The sequence below is a fragment of the Mixophyes fleayi genome, chromosome 6, assembly GCF_038048845.1.
Source record: "Mixophyes fleayi isolate aMixFle1 chromosome 6, aMixFle1.hap1, whole genome shotgun sequence".
Classification (NCBI taxonomy): Eukaryota; Metazoa; Chordata; class Amphibia; order Anura; family Limnodynastidae; genus Mixophyes; species Mixophyes fleayi.
Genome location: NC_134407.1, coordinates 166986756 through 167010477, shown reverse-complemented (window position 1 = coordinate 167010477; position 23722 = coordinate 166986756). Strand labels below are relative to the sequence as shown.

General features: G+C 38.3%; 1 protein-coding gene across 6 annotated transcripts in view; it reads right to left on the bottom strand.

Annotated features, from left to right (window-relative positions):
• RARA (retinoic acid receptor alpha) overlaps positions 1-23722 on the bottom strand; it is a 151400-nt gene that overhangs the window by 25369 nt on the left and 102309 nt on the right. The window contains exon 1 of one of the 6 annotated variants that reach the window (XM_075177118.1): positions 4790-4983. The exons of 4 other annotated variants lie outside the window; for them this stretch is intronic. In XM_075177118.1, coding sequence (XP_075033219.1) covers positions 4790-4958 — 169 coding nt within the window. In that variant the 5' untranslated portion in view covers positions 4959-4983. Of the gene's footprint in view, positions 1-4789; positions 4984-23722 lie in introns of those variants that run through there. One more of the 6 variants, XM_075177120.1, reaches the window with a different exon arrangement.

Here is a 23722-nt window from a genome sequence, read left to right as displayed (position 1 = left end):
TTCCCGGTAATGTCTCAATAATAAACACACTCCTTTAGTCACGGTGGTTGCTCTCTTTCAGTTTCTCCTGTTTGTTCGACCAGGAATATAAAATCTGTATAAATATAAGCAAAAAAAGCCCCTAGTGCTCATCTGCATACTATGATGATTCACAGTGTTTCCTATATATCTGCTCCATATACCAGATGAAGGAGCAGAGATATAGAAGACACAGCGGAACATCATAATGTACAGAGGAGCAAAATTAGGTTTTTTTCCTATGGTACAAGTTTTTATATAGCTCCGTATAAGGTTATAAAAAAAAATAAAAAATTAAAACATTGCATTAGGAGGCACCTTTCCTTTTATATTTTTTCAGACTGAACCTATACTTAGCCTGTCAGTTTACTAGTAACCGATGTATGAGGCACAGCGATGGCACTTACGTGATTTGAATACTCATGAATATTGATTCAGTCTACAACATGGCTGCCTCCTCTGTGTATGGTGAGTGTTAGACTTACAAATACTTAAAATTAAAGTGAAACGAAACAAAAAAATAATTTAAAAAAATAGATATTCATAGAAGACAGGCCTGATTTGGACAGTAGCCAGTTACCCAGAGTACCTAAACATCCCAAGCTGGAGACTTCCTATTTGGGGTGGACTTACTTAGATCTCAATAGATTTACTTGCTCCCTGCATCTAAATCTCAGATTGGTCAGTCTGCTGCAATTGTATGACTAGCTTCTAACTCCTACATAACGGTGCTCATCCATAAGCCAAGAAGTGTGTGACCATGGTGAAAGTATAATATATACGGACTCACATCAATTCTAGAATTTCCATTTTATGCTTAATGAAGGTTGCTATGATACAAAGTGCTAAGAAAATGCTATTATAGTGAAATATTTTGGTATGTGATTGGTAAAAGGAGAAAAATTACAATTTTTGATGGCTGCTAAAAAGGGGAGTTTGTTTTTGATCCAAGTAAGCGACTTGGAATATACATGTGGCAGCATAGTGATCATCTTTGAGTTGATTTCCAAGCAAACAGACCTACTCTGACATTTAATCAAAGACAAGACAGAACAACATCAACATATGGTACTAGGTTTGGCTAAATACATGTTTAAAATGACTCCAGCTCCAATCCATTCAGCAGTGTAGTATTCACAAAATTAAAATGGCTAGTTAAAAGTGGGCAACATCTTAACTTTAGTCATCTCATAAAAAAAAAAAAAAGAGAGAAAGTCACATAAAAGTCTGAAAGGGTATGCAACCAATAGGGATGGATAACGGAGAGCTGCGAATAATTTGACACATAATGGTATAGGCTATAAAGTAGAGACCGGGCCTACACAGTGTCTTTCAACTAGAACAGGTGATGAATTTGGTGCAGTACTAATTACGTTTATACACAATGGACATTATTGCAGATACACAAACATTTAGCTTCACAAATAAATTCCCTCAGCACACAAATAATTCCAAATATATAGATTAGTGGTATACACAAGTGGCTCTTCAGCTGTTGTTGAGCTATAAATTCAAGCATGTCCTACATGATAGCATTTGGCAGGGAATGCTCAGACTTGTAGTTCAACAACAGTTGGACAGCTCTGGTTCTCCACCTCTGATCGAGATCATAACAGTAATCACCATCAATCCATGTATAAAAACCAAACCTACAACTGTAATAACTTTATTCTGAAAAGAAAATAACATTTTTATATTATATCAATCATTTAGGCCACAAATTGTAACTCTACACAGCTGCCAAAAATAAAGGGTCACTCGATTATGTGCAAGCTACCATATTTTGACAGAATTTTGCTCTTGAAAATTATCCCATTTTTATATAGTGAACAAATGAAGTAGTACAGTAACACTTCTGTACTCTGGATACAATTCTTACCACTAGTTTTTAGGCTTTATGAGTTAATATGTACTAATAGGTTACTTAAAGCTCAGTAAAGCAACATTAGTACAATATTCATGGTGCAGGGGGTGGGGTGTTAAGATTCCTTATTACAGCAGGAAACCACATTTAACCGTTTGCAGCTACCCTACAATGTGATGTATAAAACCAGGATGTTAGTCATGAAAACACTGATATTTATCATTGCAATATATTGTGTTGCAAGTGAAAGATGACATCATTATATACAACAATTGAGAGCGGTGCAGGGACGTATACTGTAATTGTCATACTGGAGTACAAACACCCATTATTTTTATCTTCAAGTATACAGTATCAGTGTAAACATATTTGAAAATGCTAAAACACTGAATTATAAACTAAGCAGCAGCTTAATGCATGAAGTATAGACCACTCCTCCTACACATTTACAAAGAAAACTTTAGTATGTCAGTTCCTAGAATACAGTGAACATTCCATTCATGGTTTCATAGCACGTGCATGCACATTATATGTCACACACAGCATAGGTCATCTACATACAAGGCTTTGAAACCAGATGTTTTTGTAAATGAATAACATTTCCCCTCACAACTTCAGGAAGGAAATATATATATATATATATATATATATATATATATATATATATATATATATATATATATATATTGTATTTTGAACAACATAGTTCTTAAATGCAAATCATTGGTCTGGACTTTCTATGACTCCAAAGTACATGCACCTCGACCTAGCCCTAAAATTGAGAAGTTTCAATTCTGTTTGCTTCCAATTTAGAATTTCCCACTCTATCCTCTCCCTCCTCAGGTCCTACATTTCCATTTTATTCAACAGCTAAAGCTACAGAATAATTTTAGTGCTACGTAGGTTATAGAATTTTCTTTTTAGCTCATGGAACGTAGACACGCATAAAGACATACACTTTCCAGGAATGTAAACCCCATTGTTAACCACATGCCCTATACTAAACACCCAGGGACAAGTGTACAGAATGAGCTGGGGGAGGTGTTACTGAGCTTGGTGTTCTCTTTCTGATCTCCAAACTCTAGTGTATACAGACAGTGGGGTTCCAATAAATAGTAGTGTTTATGTAGTGCTAGGAGCCCTGCCCCTCCTCCTCAGGCCAGCAGATAAAGATGCAAGACAGTTGTTTAATCTCTGACATTGCCTGCCACCCTGTAAGGTACAGCTTAACAGATATCACAAGGCACTCCCTTCACAACAAACAAACACAAAGCCCAGAACAGGCTATTAACAGCTCCAATCTGGCTGATATACAATTTCCTCTGTGGCTACAACAGAACACCCCTTGCCTTGCCCCGCCCCACCTCCCAAAACTAGCTAGAAAACAAAAATATTAGCACTATAGTCTATTGGAAAAACAATATACATCTTGCAATAGCTTAGCCCTTAATCTGTATAGAAGCCGGCCTGCTGGCACTTGTAGTGCCACAGGTTGCCTTACCCTGCTTTAAACTGTGGTCGATTGTAAGCTTCTACTTTTTAAAAGTTAGTAATATACTTTGAACAGCTTCCAGATAGTAATGATGTGTACTAATAGTGTAAAAAAAGTAATAAATGATGAAGCAAATAGCCATTTCAAGATATAGACAGGAAAATTGTCTGACTTCATTTGGTGAGGTGGAATAAGAATTATTTTTTACTCAGCAGGACATTACGCACAAACATAATTTGTGAAATTACTAGAATATACCTCAAGACTTTCTGAGGTACTTAAGATGGCCATTTTGGAAGATGTCAAAGGTCAAAAAAAATATGAGGCATAAACAATAGATATTAGTGAGGGGAAAAAAGCACACAATACAGTTTCATGATACCAACAAATTAGGCCTTGGGTAACAAATGGGTTAAGTCCGCTGCCATTATATAAGCTCATCTTCCAAATAGGATTACAAGACAGAAATATCTTCACTTCTCTTCAGAGCTAGTGAGAGATCCTTATTAAAGTCAATTTTATCCTGCTCCGCAAATGAAAGAGAATGAATACACAGATACAAGAGACAGAATTGTCTGATCATTTACTGGGCTGGAAACCTGGATAGTGAAGCTGAGAATGTCTTATTTATTTCTAGTATAATGACTCTATTGTAGAGTGTGACCAAGAAAAGTGCTCTATTACAGTAGGCTAGAGACATTCTTACAATGGGGTTTAAAGAACCAAAACAACAAAAACCTGAACGAGTGTTTAGAACCAGCCAAATAATCAAAAGGTCTCCAAAATTAAAAGTCCTACAATTTGATATAGACTACACAAAGTCGTTATTATTGCCTAAATAAAGAACATGTACAATAAACATGTTCCACACATTATAAAGGGGATGTTTGCATCTAAACATTTTAACTATATTTAAGATGGAACACACTGCCACAAGATATTAGATAGATCCACATACCATGGGATAAAACAAACAAGTATATAAGACTATAGTGAAGCATATAATGAAAGACCTTTTTTTTTTTTTTTAAATTAAAAATTAATTAAATGTGATCGTGTTCTAAAACAAATAAAACCTATTTAAAACAAATTGTCAATTTAAAAGATCATGGCCAAAAAGGGAAACAAAGGAATAAAGTAAATCTTCCTTATATTTACAAAATGACTAAAGGGCAGATATTGACTCTCAGTGGCCTTCATTAGGTAACATTACAACAAACCACAAACAACAGAGTTTTTCACAATAACTACACAATACAACATTGTACCCATCTGGTTTTATGACTTTAAAACCATTAGGTGGAAAATGTGTGTATGACAATCAGATTTTATGCCCCTTGCAATGGCCTTCACCCCACATTTTGGGATCTTTTCAGGCTATATAAAAGGCAAACCATGTTTTTACACCTACGTACAATGATTGGAATGGCTCCAGTGCTGGTTCCGGATTGGAGTCCCGAAAGGATGAATTGTCCCAATCCCTTTATCCGGCATTAAACAGGCCCTGTTCTGTGTATAGAAATCCATCATGTGATAGTGTGTCGGGCTGTTACCCAGACCCGGAACATCCACATTTTCATACATCCTAAATATAGCCACTGGCAAACCATAAAAGGTATAATAAAAATATTTTTTAAAAAAAAGCGTTTTTGTTTGGAATTCAAAAAAAAATAATAAAAATTATATATTTGTAGGATTAGAAGGATTTAGGAAAAATCCCTGTGAAGATCCATACAAGATTGTTCAAAACAGTGGGACATGCAGGGTTGAGCTTTTGCAGACAGATCCAGGAGTAATATCTGATGGGAGATTCCTTCAACTCTCTGCATGGATTCCATCAAACGACTAGAAAGGGGGAGGGATGTAGTGCAAAGTTTAAAACCAAAACCCCTCCAGATGGATGTATTATGGCCTGTGCACAACCTTCTCCTGTAACATTCTGTGTTTTTAAATCTTACAAACTCTCTTTACCATGCTGCTAGAAGTGTCCACTGATCCAAGTGATTCTAGCAGTTTTGTCTTTCCTGTTTGATGGCACGAAATCCTCAGAAATCCTTAAAGAGCAGGGAATCTACTCCATTAGTATGAAAAGGGGGGTTGATCAATTAGGGAGAGTGGTTGAGGATTAAAAGGGTTGCCTGGCATTGTCGGCTAGTGTCTATTAAAAATAGAAAGTCTTAAACAGAGAAAATCTATTTAGAGCAAAGGGATGTCCACCTAATTCTCCCGTACAATGCAGAATCCTTGAATACAAATATTTCCTAGAGACTTAGGGACAACCAGTGTTGAAAGAAGCCTTAAGTCTTCAGATCCAGTGCTCCTATAAACACTCAGGAGTCTCCTTGTGATGCCATCATAAGACAGGCCACTAGTATAGTCCTTATTTAAAGCACGCCAGCCTGGGGAGTAAGGAAATCCTTAACATGCACAGTCCTGGATGTAAATAAAGTCCCAGTATCCAGGATTAAATTGTAGATCAAATGCAAAGGGATATCCTAACACAGAATCTAGCAAGCTATTTCAAATGTATTTGCATTTTCCCCATAATGGAGGTTTGTGCCCAGTTGTTGCAACTATGTATGATACAGAATGGAGGATACCTGATCTCACGAGAACCAAGTCCTGTAGTGTGGGAGATCCCTGATAATGTAGTCAGACTGGATGGTGGATTCTGGATACAGGCAGAGGATCCGGGATTTCTTCTGATAATGCAGGTAACATTAAAGGATTTCCCCTTGTATTTTGTAAGATAACTGTGTCTGCAGATATTGCAGTGGTTCCTGTAGTATGGGGGATTCCTGTCCCTTCTCAGAGCGGATTCTGGTGTCACATATGCACACTGCTCAATACTGCAGACTTCACTGCTGTGTCTCCTCTCTCCTCCCCCCTCCTCTTTCCATTCTGATGGACTGAAGGCAGCTGATCCCAGGAAGTCAACACCCCCAGCCCCTTCTCCTCACTCTTAACCTATTCCCTGCCAGGAGTGACACACAGCACAGTTATAACAAAGGCTGTACTTCCCAAATTCCCAATCTTATTCCTATTATTTAGGAGTAGCTATAATCTAAATGCTTCTCCATCACTGCCCCCTTCATTTCCCTAATAACATGCATATGACCTCTCCCTGAACCTCTACCCTCAACTCCAAATGACCCAACCAGCTCCTTCTTCCAGCTAATGATGTCACAGGCTCCTCCCCCTACTTGCATATTTTCAAATGGACTGACCACTCCTTCCATGACCCCCCTACACCCTTTCCTAGTAGGATATTAGTCTGGGATGCATCACATTACTGGCCCTGTCAATTATAATCACACACAGACATGAACACAAGTTTGCAGAGAGATACCAACATGCAATCAAGCACACACACACAAAGGCAAATACAAAGATTGTAAGCTCTGGAGGCAAGGTCTCACATATATACATTCATTTGTTTATAAAATATTATTAATAAATATGTTCTACGACTCTTCCCTCAGTTCACAATGTTGGCACTAGATTAAAACAAATAAAAAAAAAACTAAAAAACTACAAACATAATTTTATATCAACACCCAAACTACTCCTAAGGGATCAAGTTGAAAATTCAGGAGAATAATTTAGTGATTTAATTTATAAGATGATCATGGAAAGCCTAACAAATTGGTTACAGTGTTTATATATTTAAAATTAAAAACTTGAATGAACAGATCCTCTCATCTTGTGTGTTAGGATATAGTTACTCCTGTGTTTGAATTGTTCTCTGTGTGTAGAAACCTATGGAATGAGTTATTACTAGATCAATAAAACATAAGATTTATATGCAGACATGATTAAATACACAAGTATGTCTGTAACATTGAATTATCAGAGCCTAATGATTACGTGAGCATGTACCAAATACATGATCCTTTATAAGGAGTATTTATTTTAGGGATTGGTGTGCTTGCAAATTTACAGATTGTAAGCTCTTGAGGGCTGGGGTCTTTGATATCTTTTAATTTAAAGATTATAATCCATCACACTAAACCTATTACAAATGCTATAAAATGGAATACCAAAATAGGACTGTAGAAATATTATCATGAATAACCAGTAATAGAAACCCTGGCAAATAAGGTAATTCCAGTCTTACTGATAACTGTATGGCATAGTTGCCAATATTTTAATATACTTTCTTGGGACAGAGAGCCATTCCATTAAGCACATTACCCTAGTCAACTTCAATCCCCAGCATGCCTTGCATTCATATTTTCATTTTTAAGTACTTTTTTGAATTATAAATACTCATTTTCTATAAATAGCACCTTAGAAAGCCCAGAAAATATGGAAAGTTTTTTTTATGTGCGCATTTGGACAAAATGTAAGAACAGGGACAATTCCATGGACAAATCTGTAAAATGTGGTAATGTTTCTGGAAATCAGAGTTGACAGTTTTGGAATGGCAATTTTTTATTGCTAATGTAATGGGACACAATCACCAACTTTGATGTGCCATAAGAATCTATTTCTTAAAGGAGAAATGTCTTAAAGAAGTTCAATTATACAATAGGCATGCAATGTTTGTATCTTAATGAAAATTAAAGTATTTGCTTTGGTTTTTAACTGCACTTCTATTTGTTTGTGGTTATGGGTTTTGTTTATTATAATATTTCAAGCATAGGGTATCAAAACTACAAAACAGGGATGGTATCCATGCATAACAGATAAGTATATAGGGAGCCACAGGAAGTCCCAAAACCCTAAGGCATTAACAGGCATGATTATGTATTTCACTCCATTAAGTCCCAGTGGTAGTGAAAGTAAATTCACTGGCCACCACACCAGCCAAAGTAACAAGTACACAGCACCCTGGAATGAAAGTGCAGAGTATAGTATATACAAACTACATTTACAAGACTACCCAGGGTCTTGTTTATTATGGAAAAATGTGGGTGGGTTATTTCTTAGAGAGATCTTGGGGAAGGTTACAGAGTAAGGGCAATGGGTGGAGAAGAGGTTTTATATGCACATGAAAGTCGTTTTATAGCTTCTATAGAATTAGCAAAGCTTTAGATCCCAGAATGGTGCAGCAGGGAAGCTGGGCAGTAAAATAAGGAGGGGTGGGGGATCTCTCCCAGGATTTATTGCCCAAGCTCAAATGGGACTTCTGGCAGCTCCTCTGAACACAGATGGCAGAGGGGGTGGGTGGCAACAATGGGTTAAATTTTAGCTGTCCCATATATTCTATTCCCCCCAACGTGTGTGATATCAGGCACCATTTTAATTGTACTCTTCATACATAAAAGTGCCTACACTTACATGAAGGCATAACACTAATCTGAAATTATTTTACAAGTCATTAGTTAGTGGTTTGCCGATATTCCTTTAAGAAATAAAACAGTCAACAAGACATTCAACATCGACAAAATGATAAATAGACGGACTGTGTGTAGGGCTACTTCCAAATAACATACAAATTCTCACATGTGTATGTAATAACCTTTAGATCAGTGGTGGTTATCAGGAACCCCTGGGGTCATATGTGGCCCTTCTAACCAGATTCATTTCAAATCCTTGGTCCTCTGAATGAGCATGGTGCATTCACAAGGTCTATATAGCGCATTGCACTATGACTGGATGTCTCTGGCCAGCTTGACTAGCCGCCTAATCCTTGTGCCGTGTGAACAGTTCGTGCAGTTACTCTGATCTGATGCTTCTCCCCAAAGGTAACATGTGACCTCCTTGTTGCGTTAAGCGCCATTAAAAAGCATCAAGTTCCCCTGGCAATACGTTAGATAAGTTTTTTTAATGAGGGGTTTTTTTTGGTTTTTTTTTAACATGTACACCCTTGTGAGGTTTATAAAGTACCCACTAAAGTATTTGTTTGTTTATACTAGGCCCTCTTACCGCTTTGTCTGTCCCTATACAGTCTTGTTTTATTACAGTGTTTGTCACCAACTGTAAAGCGCTGCAGAGTATAAATAATTGTGAATATTATGAATAATACAGATGAGCGAAACTGTGCATGAATAAGTTTTACAGTGGAACGGGTGGTCTCACGGAAGTTCAAAGCTCCAGCAATACACACTTCAAGTTACATTGTTTGTTTCACCATTCTGCACTGCGTTTTTAAATGAGCATTTTGCTGAATTTATTGTTCATGAATACAGCAGGGACAATGATGGTCAATTCAATTCTGCTGAGTGATGTGGTCGGACTGGAAACTCTTATGGACGCAAGTGAAATGTTGAATGAGGCAAATATTTGACAGAAGAGTTATGCTCAGCTAATTTATACCACGAACCCCTATTGTGTGTAAATTTATTCAAAGAATCCACCAATCTGAGTAAATTTACACAAAGCAGCTCCTTATGCATTTAAAAGTGTAAAAACTACTGGAGGACAGAACAAGTAAAATATGCTTTATTAAAATGAGAATAATTTTTGTTAAATAAAGTTATTCATTTTCTAATTTCGTTACATTTTTTTTTATTTTTAAAAAACAACAAAAACTTTATTTTTTTGACAATACAAGATTTTCTATCACTGCTTAACGTTAGGGCATTATTAAATAGTCCCCTTAGTCTTAATGGAGTTATATTTAACAGACTAAAGTACTCTCTGGGGTAGACGTACCACAGGTTGAATACCTAGGTTTGAGATATTAAGCTCTAACAAGGACCCTTTCACCTTCTATCTCAGTATATACATTCCAGTAATGTTACAAATGTGTGTTTGCTTATCTGCAGTGCTTTATAAATAATGATTGATACATTATTATATAAACATTCAAGAAGGATTTTGGAATATAAGAAACAAAGTCAGGCCATGTTATCTACTTTATTTTTGATAGTGGAGAATTTACACAATAGGGGTAATATGCAAACATCGTTCAAATACCATGTAAAAACAGTAATTTAAAGCAACCAATTCAGCTCTCATAGCTAAAACGTATGCTTGACTAAAGAGAACCAATATCTGTTAGGATGCACCATGTTAGTAAATATGTATGTGCACATGTATGTATTTTTCCAGGTTACCATAAAGCACCTTATAAATAGCAAGCACCAAGATAATGAATACCAATGTTAGTGCAACCTCACTGTTCACACATGCACAGGGTGTTCTACAGTCACCTCACTGGGAATGCTGCAAGCAGCAATCCTGACAGTGGATTTTAGTCCTAGTGAGTGAACGGAGAAGGTGCTCTACCAATAGGATGAAGGTCCTTGATGTCTTCTCTGTTTTACACTGCACTATTCATGTGCTCAGAGAGGTCAGATCATAATCAAACTGCATCAAATGCACATAGCATTATAAGCCCCAGAATTGAATAAAGCCTCAAAAGTTGTTTTTCTTTTTGTTGGCGCCAAATGTTATAAGGGTTACATACCTCCCAACTTTTACATGTGGGGAATAAGGATGATGTGCATGCATGAGGAGGAGGAGTTTACAGCACTTCTCAGCACTGGACTTGCATCAGGCCCTTTCAAAAACAATCAATGCTGCGTGCATCAGTGGTAGGGTACAGAGCAGCGATAACCAGAACATACATCCCAACCACAGGACAAATACGGACTGTTGGTCGATGTCCTCTTATCGCTAGCCGCGGTTCTGAACAAGAAAAAAAAGCTTCATCATTAAAATAAAGTATTTTCTTTAGAATACATTGTTCCCCTCTGTTTTAAAAAAAAATATGTAGAACTGGAAGACAGATTCCAGGGTTCCAGTTAGCATGTGCCAGCCAGCAAGCTGACTTATGCACGCGCAGAGGGACTATGCACTGGCCTAGTGAGCAGTAAGACTCTGTGGCCGGGTGTAATTTTATTGATAAATAGGGGTGAAACTAGATTTTCTTTCACTAGGGGGTCTATTTAAGACAGATTGATCAGCCATAAACCCAGAGAATGGTCATACAATTTATAAAGGGGTTAACTCATGAGAAATCAGAGATTAACCTACTTTTCGTGTTAGCAATTTATGAAGCAACGAAAAGAATAACCGCGCGTACGCAGTCCAGACCCCGACTGACATAAAACCATTCGTATAGGAGGGAGTTCTTTGCCTGCGTAGACCCGGCATAGTAAATAGCAGTCATCCTGCATTATGTATCATTTGTAGCGATATATAATAAGTCGTACCTCTGCACAATAGAATAAATAGACTCCTAGACCACTTAAAATGTGTTTCCCATAATCAATCACAAAATATTTTGATTTCTAACCATTTCCTCAACACTCTTCTCTGCATATGAAGTGGTTACTAGCAGTTATACACAGTTTGATATACAGCATCTTGAATTTTAAGTGCCAGATGTATGTAACCTGCAAGAGAGTGTGCACAGGCCTTGTACCCAGCCATTCTGCAAGCAGCCAATCAATTTACTTTGTGACACAATGATGTCACCAATTCCTAATGAATTGGTAAACTGCATTCTCATGAATATTGATTCGACTGACACGATGCTTCACTGGAATGAAAATAACCCATGAAGTGATTTTAGTCTGCAATATATTTTATATTACCTAGAACATTCATCTAGAGGTCAGTATTATCCACATTTTGGGCATTATCCATAACACACATACTTACTGACACAAACAGACAGATCAGTGAGGTGTGTTAAGGAGGGGTCGCGAGACTCAGATTTCTCTGCTCTCAATACTGCGAAATGACATCACGTTCATAGTAAACTTTCCCCCTGAGGCACATTAAAGATCGTTCACACTGATTTCCTACCAGCTGCTTCATGAATTCTCTCTGATAACTACATAGCAGGAATAGTCTCTGACTAGACCCACACTATGCCAGAAGGGCCTCTCTAGCGCTGCTTCCCTTCCTATTGCTTTTATCCCCCTCTCTAGTTTGTCATGTCACATGTCCCTGCCTGCAGCTCTTCTGGGTCTTGCGTTTCATCCTGTCCCCAGCGCCATTCTCACTACTACATTTCAGTGTGTGTAATCTCCACCATCCCTTCCAGTTCAGTATTCTTTTTGTTATGTTCTCACTCTACGCCCAGCTCTTCCTTTCTTCAGTCTAGCCTCATTTTCTCTTTTTCTTGCTATGAAGTAATACATCCAGTACACACTGCAAAAGAAGCATTGTATATACAAATCCTAAATCCATACTCCAGAATACAGATAGTATAAAACAATATGCTGAAATCACAATACAACTATGGGCCGTATACAAACACCTCTTTTGCTAATACATTTGTATAAACAATTTGTATACATCTGTATAAACCACGCAGAAAAGTAGACTGGTAATCACTGATTTACAAGAATAAGCAGCATAAACCAGAGACTAGCAGTGTATAGGGGTCGCCGACCATTGGTGGCAGTCCCTTTATCATGGGAGAGTTTGCGTTTTTCTATTTATTTGTCCCTTTTACAATCAGATCTAAATAAAAAATTAACCAGCACCAGCTCCCTCCCCAACACCCCCCCTAAATCACCACCACCATTCTGAACAGCTCAGCAAATAGTGCAGGCTGTGATAAATGACAATACAAGGTTATGTGCTGAGCTGGGGAGTTTTTTTCCTCCCCTCTCCAACTTCTTTATTTAGCAGAACAAAAGCACTGTAGAAAACATGATAAATATATCTTTATAGGAAAGGCTGTTATAATGGGGTTACAAACCCTGTCATCAACAAAGTGGACAAAAGGACGACAAACGACAGGGGGAGGGGGCGAAAAAATTTTGTATTTGCATGTTTGTGATATATATATATATATATATATATATATATATATATATATATATATATATATTATATACACACACAAAAATATACAGTGTGTGAGCATAATATAAAAGTACATCTAATGCATCTATGGTTATATGTACTAAGTTCAAAGAGGCCCATTAAACAAACGTTTAACAAGTATACCCACTATACTTAATATAGTTAAAGGCACATTTTTACAAAGAAGTCCCATTTTTTTTATTATATATATATATATATATATATATATATATATATATATATATATATATATATATATATATATATATATATATATATATATATATATATATACACACAAATATATACATATACACACATATATACACACCCCTATATATCTATATCCCCCACTTAGAGTCTGGAAAATTTCCTTGTTAATAAATATAATAAAGGTACATTTGTGCTCATTTTTAAAGGTTAGACGCTCGGCTTTTATAGTAGATGTTGATCTAGAAGACACCACCCCAGCAACACCTCCTTCACACTCCGCTCCCAGCTATGCACTTCAAAAGAGACTCATTTATCCTGCGTGAGATGTAAGGAGGGGAGCAGCACAAAATAAATGGTGACAGTATGACACTAGACTCAGAGACCCTCCAGCCGCCAGAGGGGCCCACAACCGGCCTACTAAATGATAGATCATAATTAATCTTTAACTGCAAGGGGAGGGGGTAGAAGAGTGAGACAAAGGAAAATACGGGATGTGAGCTGGGAGTGGGAGAAATTCCACTGGAAGGTGTCCTAGAAGAAGGCTGGCTTTGCAGCACAAAATCTTCATAGGTTGGGAGGATTTTATGCTTTGTAATTCAATAATAAGGGGGGAGCTTCGGACACTAAAATATAAGGAAATATGCCATTATATTACTAGATAAATATGTGAGCAAGCAAAATAAAAACCTGAAACTGCAAAGCCGTCTTGTTTTCCTTTGCTTTGCCCTAGTGATGCTTTCCTCCTGCTATGTGTTTATGGACGTTCCAAAACAGCTGGGAGCTTTCTACTACTGAGTGCTGCCAATCTCACCAAGAGCAGGCCTGGTATTATTACACTATCTATATACAGCGCCAATATATTCCACAGTGCTGTAAAAGGCACTTCAATCAGGCCCATCAGTACCATTGCAGTCTAACTTCCCAACCACCAGAGGTCTATGGGAGGAAACTGGAGCCCATGGACAAATCCCGTGTAAACATTTACTCTGTGTATAGTATCCTAGTCGGAATCAAACCCAAGGACCAGCTCTACGAGGCAGTAATTCCCAGCTGCCAATTCAATGCAAACCTGTTTCAGCTTCCAGTTCCACTGTTCAAACAAATATAAAAAAAATTAAATTTTATTATATATACGCATAAACTACATGGACCAAAGTATTCAGACGCTTGAATACTACACCAACAGGGACTGTAATGACATTGTATTCATATACTTTAATATGGAGTTGGTCCCCATTTTGCAGCTATAACAGCTTCCACTCTGCTCGGAAGGCTTTCCACAAGATGTTGTAGTGGTTCTGTGGGAATTTGTGCCGATTATGTCTGTACAGCATTTATGAGGTCAGGCACTGATGCTGGACGAGAAGGTCTGGCTCACAATCTCCGTTCCAGTTCATCTCAAAGTTGTTTGATGGGGTTGAAGTCAGGGTTCTGTGCGGGCCAGTCAAGTTCTTCCACACCAAGCTCATCAAACCATGTCTTTGTAGTCCTTACTTTGTGCACTGGGGCACAGTCATGCTGGAATAGAAAAGGGCCTTCCCCAAACTGTTGCCACAATGTTGGAAGCATAACATTGTCCAAAATGACTTGGTATGCTGAAGCATTAAGATTGGCCTTCACTGGAGATAAGGGGCCTAGCCCAAACCCTGAAAAACAGCCCCATACCAATATCCCTCCTCCGCCAAGCTTCACAGTTGGCATAATGCAGTCAGGCAGGTTACGTTCTCCCGACATCTGCCAAACCCAGACTCGCCCATCTGACTACCAAACATAGAAGCGTGATTCGTCACTGCACAGAACACATTTCCATTGCTCCCCAGTCCAGTGCCGGTGTGCTTTACACCACTCCATCCGACACTTGATATTGGTCTTGGTGATGTGAGGCTTGCATGCAGCTGCTCGGCCATAGCAACCCGTTCTTTTAAGATCATGCTGCACAGTTTTTGTGCTTACATTAATGCCAGTGGAAGTTACTCTTCAGCTATGGAATCAGCAGAGCGTTTGAGACTTTTACGCACCATGCGCCTTAGCAGTCGTTGACCCTGCACTGTGATTTTACGTGGTCTTCCGCTTCGTGGCCGAGTTGCTGTTGTTCCTAAATGCTTTCACTTTCTAATAATACCACTAACAGTTGACCGTGTATTATCCAGCAGGGATAAAATTTCACGAACCGTCTTATTGTAAAGGTGGCATCCTATCACAGTAGCACACTAGAAGTCTCTGAGCTCTTCAAATGACCCATTTTGTATCACAAATGTTTGCAAATGGAAAGTGCATGGCTAGGTGCTTGATTTTATACACTTCTGGCAATGGGTCTGATTGAAACACCTCAATTCAATAATTAACAGGTGTGGCCAAATACTTTTGTTCATATAGTGTATATTCACACACACACACACACTCAAACACACACACACACACACACACTCAAACACACTACATGGCAAAAAGTAATTGGACATCCATTCAAATTAGTGTTTGTTCAACTCAGCCATGTAAGAGCGTTACAAATCACCACTCCTTGATTCCATCACGTACTACCAAGTTCCAAACTGTTTCTGGAAGCAATATCAGCACAAGAACAGTAGGTCGGGAGCTTCATGGATTGGATTTTCATGGAGGCACACAAGCCTTGGACCACCATGGCAATTTGACTCTGAAGCAGTGAACAAGTGTTCTATGGAGTTAAGAATCACGCTTCACCATCTGGCAGTCTGACAGACTAATCTGGGTTTGGCAAATACCAGGAGAACACTTCCTACCCAAATGCACACTGCCAAGTGTAAAGTTTGGTGGAGAAGGAATTACGGTCTGTGGCTGTTTTTAATGGGCCTCTTCGTTCCAGTGAATGAAAATCTCAATGCTACAGCCTACAATGACATTCTAGAGAATTGCGTATTTCTAACTATATGGCAACATTTTTGGGAAGGCCCTTTCCTGTTTCAGCATGACCATGTCCCGTGCACAACAACTGGTCCATCAAAAAATGGTTTCCAGAGTTAGGTGTTGAAGAATTTCACTGGCCTGCACAGTATACTGACTTCAACCTCATCGAACACTTTTGGCATGAATTGGAATGCTGACTGCAACCCAGGTCTTGTCGCCCAACATCAGAGACTGACCTCACTAAAGCTCTTGTGGCTGAACGGATGTAAATCCCCGAGCCATCTTCCAACCAAAATCTAATGGAAAGCCCTCCCAGAACAGTGGAGGCTGTTATAGCAGGAAATGGGGAATAACGCCATAGTAATGCCCATGGCTTGGGTGGATTTTTTTACATGGTTATACAACTTGGAATTAGGGTCTCTATATATATTTCAATACATGGCTAAAAATATTTGTATATATATTTGTATATATATATATATATATATATATATATATATATATATATATATATATATATATATATATATATATATATATATATATATATATATATATATACATATATACACACACACATACATACATACACACACACACACATTGAATATACCTATCTATGACACATTAGGAAAGTAATAAGTAAACCTGTATCATCAAGTATTATGATTGTTTTTAGTCAACTACATTATTAAAATTGGTAGTGCACAATGATTGAGAGAAAACTACTAATTTTAGAAAACAAGTGAACAGATCAATTAAAAAAACCCGAATATAAAATATCTTTTAAATAAAAAACAAGAAACAAGAACTTTATTTTTGAAGCAGTGTTCCCCTGTATTGAATTGTTTTACTTCCACAGTTCCTCTTCTACAATACAGTCATGGAACACATTTCAAACTGAGCTATGTTTTAGTGCACATAGAGAAAAACCACTGGTCATTAGCAGATAGAACAATTTATCTTAAACACATAAATCCTATAAGTTAGAAGGAAGGCACTATTTATTCCATATATGTGGGCAGGCAAACCCAGTGGCGGAACTACCATTGGTGCGGCAGGTGCAATGCACCGGGGCCCATGGAGGTAATGGGGCCTGTTACATGGCAGATGCAGACGGTCGGTGGCCCTGGTTCCCTCCTCCCTGTACCGGGGCCCACAGCTCGTTGGTTCCACCTCTGGGCAAACCGTAATATTATACAATTTCATTGGGCAGCATACTTATCAACAATTTAAAATAATTTCCAGGGACACTTTACTGTGGAGTCTGGAATCTAAGCACATCTGTCTCGGAGAACTACAATCACGTCAAATCGTGTTTGTAGAGTTTGATTCGGATGTATTTGCTTTGAATTTTAAATACTCTAAGTAATTTCAAGTTCTACAGCCTACATAGAAAAAAATGTAATGACTTGTAAGATGTAGAATAAGATAAATTGTGCCATGCTGAAAAATAGGGACATTTACAGAGACAAATCTTTAAAACCTGGGACTCTCCCTGGAAATTAGGGAGACTTGCCAGCTAGGAGGTAGGGGGTGTAGTGACTCAACTAACAATAATGTTCCCTACTTCAGCGAAGCGGAACAACTTATCAGAAAACATCATGTATTCAAGAAGGTAGAATATGTACAGCAATAAGAATCAAAAAGATTCCTACCACAGAAATATAAAAGGTGTTACAGATTCCTTCATTCTTCCTACACCCCCTGGTGTTTTTTCTTTTGAGAACTAAAAGATCTGCATCGCACCTATAACCAGGCTTATTTTCTGTTTCCACTACATCAAAGATGCTGAAATCTGTGGAAAACAGGTCAATTTTTTTGTGTAGCTCAATGCTCTGGAGAGAAAGTGCATTCAATTTCTAGGAGCCAGAAGCACACACACTGCATGTAGTCATACAGTGCTGCTGATCTTAAAGAGATAGTATTGGACATTATACACAACAAAGGTTGTATATTACTGAGCAAATATACCTTGGAAAAAACAACAAAGAGGTACTTACATCTGTCCCTTCCTAAGGGCTTGCTCACATTTCAGCACTACAGTGCGCTGTACTTTGAGTAGCTAACTATCCTGACCACTTGCACAGCATGCTGAAACTAGCACAGCAACTGCGTTCAGTCATTTCTATGGCAGCGCAGCTCTATTGTTCACACACTGGAGCGTGTTGAAGTCCAATGTGTTGGGACCCAATGTTACATTAGTAACATGAGAACAAAGTACATAGTGATGAATTATCCTGGTGCCTGCTGTGTTTTTCATGTTTTGGGCACATGAGGGGAGCAATTCAGTTCCGATGTGATCAAACGCTGAAATGTTTTAAAAGTTTCTTATAGGGTGCAGTTCATCATTGCTACTTTACGCATGAAAAAAAATGGACGCGTATGAATAGACTGGGCAGACGATTTGTTTAGATTGTGAGCACTCACGGGCAGCGCCATCCATCCTATGGTTTTATTCAATACTCCCATCTTGTCCATTACCTCTGCTTGGTCTCTATGTGACCTCCTACCGTGTCCTATGCACTGCAAGTGCTCTTATGTTAACAATATTATTATTATTATTATTATTATTATTATTATTATTAATAATAATATTAATTCAGTATTTATGAGCACTTTACAATTTTGACTCCTATTTGTTTATACATGCCTGGTCCGCTGAATAAGACATACACTTGTGGTTTTTGCATTTTAATGTTAGCTTGGAGATTTTTTACCTTTGTCTAAAGTGAGGTTTTTGTGCCATCAATGTAAGATTTTTGTACTCCCCTATGGTATAGTGCTGTAAACATTGTTGGAGCATTGTTATTAAAGCTTTTCTATTTAGCTTTTTTAACCCATCTCCTCTGACATTTAGTAAATGGCTTTAGAGTTTGTGTGTGTGCTTGCCATAGCCAGGTCCAGAGATTCCAAAGATATGACAGCGTAAGGTAAAGAAAACATAACAACCTACATTTTCTTATAGCCTATTGAGAGAGCAACAGGCTTTGTCTAGTTAGTTACGGAAAGTCAAGAGTCCTTTAATGACTCTGAGAATAATGAAGACTTTCTATTGATGCTTATCGCTATATTAGAAAATATTCCCTCGGCGGAATTAATCATTTGAAAAAAAAATTTGCACTGGGCAGCTGAACTATACTCGGCTCTCCCACAAACACTGGGCGGCAATGCACACCAGGGCAGTCTGGTGTCAATCTGTACATGTGCACTGGATATAGATGTAGTCATAGATATAGATATATATAGCATTGACCACCAGCATATATCAGTGACCACCAGCATATAACATCCTAAGATGGCGGTGGTAACCGGACAGTAGCGGTACCATCATTGTCTTTATAGTATAGGCTTCCACATGCAAAGGCCCCCAGTGAGGGTACCGCCAGCAATAGCCCTTAGCAGCCCGGGTGCTTTGACAACTAGACCACTAAGCTCTTAATGAAATGGTGTAGTCCTTTTTGCTTATCCTACTATTCACTAACAAGTTAGCAACATGTAATTTTTTCAAACTAAACAAATTGCAGAGTAAAACAAAAATTTCAATCAAAACATACCAAACAACTGTGCATAAAATAGCAGTAGGTCCCAGCTGGCACCAAGAAAAATGCATGGGAAGTAGCCTTTAGCCCAACAATCGTCTCAGCCCCCACCAGTGCTGAAGAAGGAGTCATACTTATTTCCAAGTAAACAAAAACATAGCACAATGCTGTATGTGACATACTCCAACAACGTCACTCATGTAAACGGAAGCAGCACAGTTCCCCATTCCCGGGCACTTGCAACATCTGAATGCAGTAAAAATACTGATGCTCCGGGATTAATCATAAATTGCGGTTTTGTGTAACAAACACAAATATGACTAAACCAGAAAGCGGTGTAATGATGTCTTCATCTGCATCCCCGTCACTCAAAACACTGGTATTTCCTCTACGGAACTTACTATTTTACAACACACAATTAAGACACCATTTCAAAAAACTATAGAAAACTATATTGAGAAAAATATTTCCCTACTTTGCAACTAGGAATGTGGCGAGGTTCGGAGTACTAATAGGTCTGGGATGCTTTGCTCAGAATGTGGAGATGTTCAAAGAACTCCCCTGTCAAGGATATTGCTTGGTAAAGGCATGTTGCCCAAAAGACTATCAATCATAATAAATTAAATATAAATATATATATATATATACACACACATATACACACACACACATATACACACACACACATAACTATATTTTCTCTAACAAGCAAAAAAGGTAGGTTTGGTTTATGATTACTATAGGTTTTCAATAAATGTTCAGAGAGACAAAAAGACATATATTGGCTGTCAATAAGATCCTTTGGGTACAGTGTATAGCCAGGAATATGGGACAGATTTAGAGCTAGGAGCAAATCCAGCTACTGGATGCAAATTTTGCACCAGAAAAAACAAGTTGCAATGAAGTGGTGAAAATGTTAAAATGCACAAGTTGATTTAGGCTGGGTACACACTATGCAAAATTTCTCCCAATGCGATACCTTAACGATTTTACCAACACTTAAAAAATAAAACGAAGCAAAAAAGTCCCAATCAGCATGCCGATTCATGTGTACACACTAAACACATTTTACGTGATTTTCCTTCAGATCTGTGCTCTTCATGTGTCATAACCATCGGCTGAAAAGATTGTGAATCTGCACACTCCATAGAGATCTATGAACACTGCAGGTTATGAGTACATACACACTGCAGAATTGGAACGACATTGTTCCATCCACGAGAACTTTAGTTTGGTCTAAAAATCAAACAAAACGATACAATGTGCTTTGGAACGATAATCGTTTATCGTTGTAGCGTAAATGCCATATCGGGCGAAATGATTGTTTATTGTTTGGTTGGATCGATAATCACCTGAAAAACCACTAGTGTGAACCCAGCCTTACAGTGGTGAGGGGAGCACGGTCCAACTCAAATCTACAATGTAGTGTAAAATTAGAGATGTTCAGTATATGAGGGTAGCATGTCAGCTTTCAAAATGGCCACACAGAAGGAGGGAGAGCACACTGCACTCCTCCTCTGGTTATGCCTGCACTGTGCACAACAGCTCACATGACGTGAATGTCGGCTGCCACCTTTCTGCCTCATTCTCTGCTTATTAAGCAGAGAGTGAGATCGGCAGCAGCCGGCTGAAGGGCCACAGGTGAAGGTTTGGCTGTTCAAGTTTTCAGGGTCTTTTTAGGGTAGATTAAAAATAAATAAACTGATTTTATACACTTTTATCTGTACCTACCAAAATATCCATCTCAGATTAAGATATTAGAACTTTAGACGTATATAACTGCCAAGTTATGAAGCTTTGCTATTGTTATCTCTTCAAATTCATACAAGTCAGGGATTCTTAGCCTTTTATGGTCTTGAATCTAGATTAAGGTTGGGTACACATTTCAGGGTTTTCAGTCAATTATCGGACCAATCAAACTAAACGACTGTTCAGCCTGATAACGCATTAGTGTGTACACTGCAACGATGAACGATTATTCATTTCATTTTTAAACTGGACTAAAAATGTTGTTCCAATTCTGCAGTGTGTATGCACTGACGACAGACAGTGTCCATAGATCTCTATGGAGTGTGCGGAGTCAGGAGCTATTCAGTTGATGTTATGACAGATGAAGAGCACAGATGTGAAGGTAAATCGCGTAGAACGTGTATCATGTGTACACATGAATCAGCATGCTGATCGGGACTTTTTTTCTTCTGTTGTTGACAAAATCTTTAAATTTGTCATATCAGGAGAAATGCTTTCTGTATTGTATACCAAGCATACCTCTGAGTCAGCTTCTGAACCCAAGGTTCAGCTTTAAATTGTAGACTGCTTCAGTAGGTAACTTGCAACCAATTTTTATCTGGCGATATATTTGCGTTCAAATTAATTGTAAGGAAATAAAAACATTTAAAAAACAGCATTAAAGGGGAATTCCGGGTAATAGGATAGTAAACCTATTAAAATCCTTTTTTCCCCCCACTCAGCAGTTCTTGAGATACTCACCACCACGGACACCTACAACGGACTATCCTCTAGGCAGCAAACCTGGGAAATTCTGATTACAAGCAAGAAGCTGGACAAGCAGAGGTGAATGATAATGATTTTTTGGTGTTTCCGCCACAGGACTTCTGTGCTTCTACTAGGTAGAGGTGAGAATATTCCTGGCTATGAATGACTATTTCATGTAGTTACCTACTAACATTTGCTGTATTGGTTGGAAGTGTACAATAAGTTTGCAAACAAAGGATTGTGGAGGCCCACAAACAGCATGGTGACATGTTTGGAGTCTGCCTCACAGGTTAAGATCCACAGATATAAAGTCTCATACCCCTGTACTAGAAAGAGTCATCTTTAAAAAGGATAAACCCACTTTATTTTCTATTTTTAAGACGGTATATTATGCTTATATAATCACTATTCTTATACAATATATCTAGCACTTACCTTTAGTGCAGCGCCTCCAACTTGTTTTGGCCAGGTAAATGCAGTGTTCTGTATACAGCTTCCACCATCTCATCGCAAAATGAATCAAGTAGGAGAAATAGCATTTTAGGCTTTTAAAATCGCCAAAGCCAGCTAGATGACAAGGGGGTTAGACAAAATACTGCAGGTGCGAAGCACATAAGAGATGGAGGACCTATTGGCATGAAAACTTGTTATCAGGGCACTTGTGCTGTTACATGCAATAGGTGTCAGTGGCGTTGGTGGTAGATGTTAAACCACAAGAAGCTTTTAGGCTTAACCAATTTGTTGGCTTAATTTCAGAACTTGCTGTAACAGAAGATATATACTGTTGCTCACAGTTTGATACTGACTGCAACAGACAAGTATATTAACTGCGTAAGCTTGTCATTCTGCCTAACACTATTATAGTACATGGATATATGCAGATGATAATAAGCTTATATTCTGGCCAATGTCATATATATATTTTGTGCCTCCATTTACAAAAGGACAAAAAGGATGCAGCGCTATATATCAACATATGTACAGTTCAACTGTCACTGTAAGAACCTGCTGAGAGCCGAACTTCCCGTCTGTGCATGCTCAGTAGAGCGATGCGGATGGCTGGAGGCTGCCCCACTTCATGGCTTAACTAGATGACAGGGGACACCACTACCAAGATGGGAGACGGCGTGTGTAGCTCACCATATCAACAGGGCCCACAGTATAGAGAAGTGCTAGATAGCATACACATAGGATAGGCCTAGACAGATTTATCCAAACATTAGGAGTCAGTAATCACTACGTGTGGGTGGTTGTAGGAGGTCATGGTTATAATGGCATTATATTTCTGGCACGAGTGGCTCTGCCAATAGTAATAGTGGTTCACCGTGCTGGACTTTATGTCTCCAACCTCTAAATGCCTAACAGGCACACTGGTGATTGGACTGTCATTCACAGCCCTTGTCCAGCGTATGAGCTCACACAACACAGGCATTTTATCCAGGTTTCATTTTCCAGTCCCCATGGTGACCCAGCAACTTTCCTTTGAAGTAGAAATAA